Source organism: Atta cephalotes (genome assembly GCF_000143395.1).
Source record: "Atta cephalotes unplaced genomic scaffold scaffold00027, whole genome shotgun sequence".
Lineage (NCBI taxonomy): Eukaryota > Metazoa > Arthropoda > Insecta > Hymenoptera > Formicidae > Atta > Atta cephalotes.
In genome coordinates, this window is record NW_012130091.1 from 3,910,580 (window position 1) to 3,913,492 (window position 2,913).

The 2,913-nt window shown below is 28.3% G+C and overlaps 1 protein-coding gene across 1 annotated transcript in view; it reads right to left on the minus strand.

Moving 5' to 3' along the window:
* The window catches only part of LOC105620566 (disheveled-associated activator of morphogenesis 1), a 27,166-nt gene extending 24,357 nt beyond the window's left edge, over nt 1-2,809 (minus strand). The window contains exon 1 of the mRNA XM_012202060.1: nt 2,708-2,809. Within this exon, the coding sequence (XP_012057450.1) occupies nt 2,708-2,749 (42 nt within the window). The 5' untranslated portion in view covers nt 2,750-2,809. The remainder of the gene's footprint in view (nt 1-2,707) is intronic.
* Between the last annotated feature and the right edge of the window lie 104 nt (nt 2,810-2,913).

The window sequence follows — 2,913 nt, forward strand, 5'->3', positions numbered from 1 at the left end:
TTGGGCATCTTAAATCGCAAGTCTATACGAATAAATCGCAAACAATTGATTCTTTCAAAGTCAACATAACAAACGCCATCCAGCAAATTCAGCCAGATTTATGCGAGAAAGTGATCGAAAATTGGATCGCTCGAATACGTGTCACTAAGCGAAGCCGCGGCGGACATTTGAGCGATTATATTCCTTACTTAATGCCATAAAATATTCTTTCAAATAAAAAAAAATTAGAGTGGATATCTCACACACAACTTATTTTATTTACATTTAAAAATCGAACATCCTTATTGAAAGACTTTATATTGGCCTATATAATACTCAATCATACTGATTTCGATACTATTTTTACTATTATCAATACTGTTTTTATTATTGTTGATTCATTCTTCCTTTTTCTTATTACTAACCAGTCAAGAACTGTAGTCAAGTACTAGTTCATTAACGACAGCAAAGGTCAGGGGATCGGCTTAAAGATTGAATTCCTAAGATACTTTCACACGTGACTAAGAAATTTACGTCCAGAGTTCAAATGTCGATTTATTCTTCGCAAACATCATTTGCACGATTGTCGCGGTAAGAGATCATGCATATCTATATATACAGAGAAATATTCGAATATAAATCCTCTCTCTCAAAGTTTTTATTCCGATAATTTTTTACACATATATCTTTGGCGTATAGAAAAAATGTCGTCGTCATGAGAGAAATTATACTGAGTTTATAATAAGAAGTTGTTCGTGTTACAATATAAATTGTAACACTAATTTCATTAAAACGGTATAATTTTGTCAAAAAAAAATTGTAGAAGAATATTCAAAATATAGATTTGTTTGAAAATCAATAAGTTTAAAGACTCGTACACTTTTGTGCCATGCAGCTGATTCCTCTAAGCAGTGTAACAGTTGGAAAAAAATTTTTTTAATATCCGTCATTTTGTATTATATCTTGTGTTGTTTCAGTCAATTAATTTATCTGTAGACTATACATACTTTGACGGATTCCGACTACGAAAATAATTATAAAATTTTTTCTCTTTCTCTCTCTTTCTCTCTTTTTCTTTTTTCACACATTTACTCATTTTTTCCTAATACTAAATATACAATTGTATTTGCATATATAGATTTTTAATTCATAGCCGACACGCCTTGTGATGTGAAAGAAGTGCAAGAGGATCGATTGAGATAATGGAATCTGCAAATCACAGGCCAAACCAAGGACGATCACTTGCAGATTATGCCATGTTTCTAAAGGAAATGATTTTCTTGTTTTAGCCAACCATCGTGGTTACGATGTTAAAGACCTTGAATATTCGTGCAAGATGGACATGTCAAGTTCATGATTGAAACTGCAAGATGCCATTCATGTAGCATGATATTTTTTAAAGATTCGTTTTAGTGTGCAGTATTACTAAAAAAGTAGCAAATGTAAACAATTTTTCAACGTTTTAAATAAATTTTAAACATTTGCCAAGTGTATTATCTATATTATAAGATTTTCTTTATTTTAACAAAAATAAACATACAAGAATTACAAGAGGAAGAAAGCAATATGAAAACTAAAATAAATAGTGTGTAATTTTTATAAATATTAATGATGTTAAAAGACAGCATGTGGCATACAAAAAAAATTTCCATCTAGTGATACATTTTCTTAGGTTTCAAATAAAATAAAAATATGACTATTAAATACGAGTATTATAAAGAAATTTTCGAAGTTGTAACATTTAATGTTGGTTACAAAATATTACACTTACACGACGTGCAATGCATAATAGTAACTTAAGGCAATTTATACGTGGAATTTTTTTACAGAATAATTAATAGAATGAGATTTCTGCCAACTTTCGCACTGAGAATGTAAGCGGTTGTAATATAAAAAAATTTATTTTAATAAGCAACAATGATATATATTTCTGATGAGAATAATAAACAGGTATGTTATTCTAAGAATTAACATTTATTTATATAAGCAAGTGCATGAAAATAAATTGAAATATTTCTTTATTTGATTAATCATCACATAAATTACTATCCGTCAAAAATGCATTGTTTGCATAATCTAGTAGACATAAATGATCTATTGGCAAGAAAGTAATTGCGTTTTTTTAGTTCAAAGTATATACAATATCTTCATCAATGAATGAAATTTAAAAAAAGATTTAAAAAAAAAAGAAAATTTTAAAGCTTGAAATCTGTACTTTTAAAAGCTTTTACATTTTTTAAGTTTATATAAGTTTGATAATTTTTACATCCTAAAAACTACGAGCTGAAAAAGACAGAAAATTTTCTTCTCACTTTGTGGATTTGTAATGTGCCCAAAACAAATTTGAAAAAAATTAACAAATTTTCGACTACCTATCGTGAAAGCTTGATACTTTCCCTACAAAATCGTTGTTTTCAAATATTCCTATGATTTTTGATTCTTTTAAACTGAGTTATCGCGGATTAAATAAAAGGATCATTTTGACTTTAATTGCTCATAATTCCGTTAAAAATTATTGTATCGCAATTTAAAAAAGAGATTCTTAAAGCTGAAACTTTACTCTATCAAGATATATTTATATTGATTGGTAAGAAAGAAATTGCGGTTTTCACTGATAGATACCTTTTAAAAAAACGCAATTACTTTCTTGCCAACCCAATAGTATCTTTTCTCTTCATTTTATCGATGGTTGTATTTGTTTGCATATGAATCATACTTAGACTCTTACTTGGAGACATCCGCAAAATGATTTCTTCACTCGTGATGGCATAGTTTGGCAGCGACCAACGAATTCTTTCAGAGGTTGTGAATTTTTAACAGAACAGTTTGGAATTCTCTGTAAATCATAAATGGTTTCATATATCATTTGTTATAATAAATTAATTTAAAAGATTTTATAAATCATGTTAGTTATCGGTAATACACAACATATAC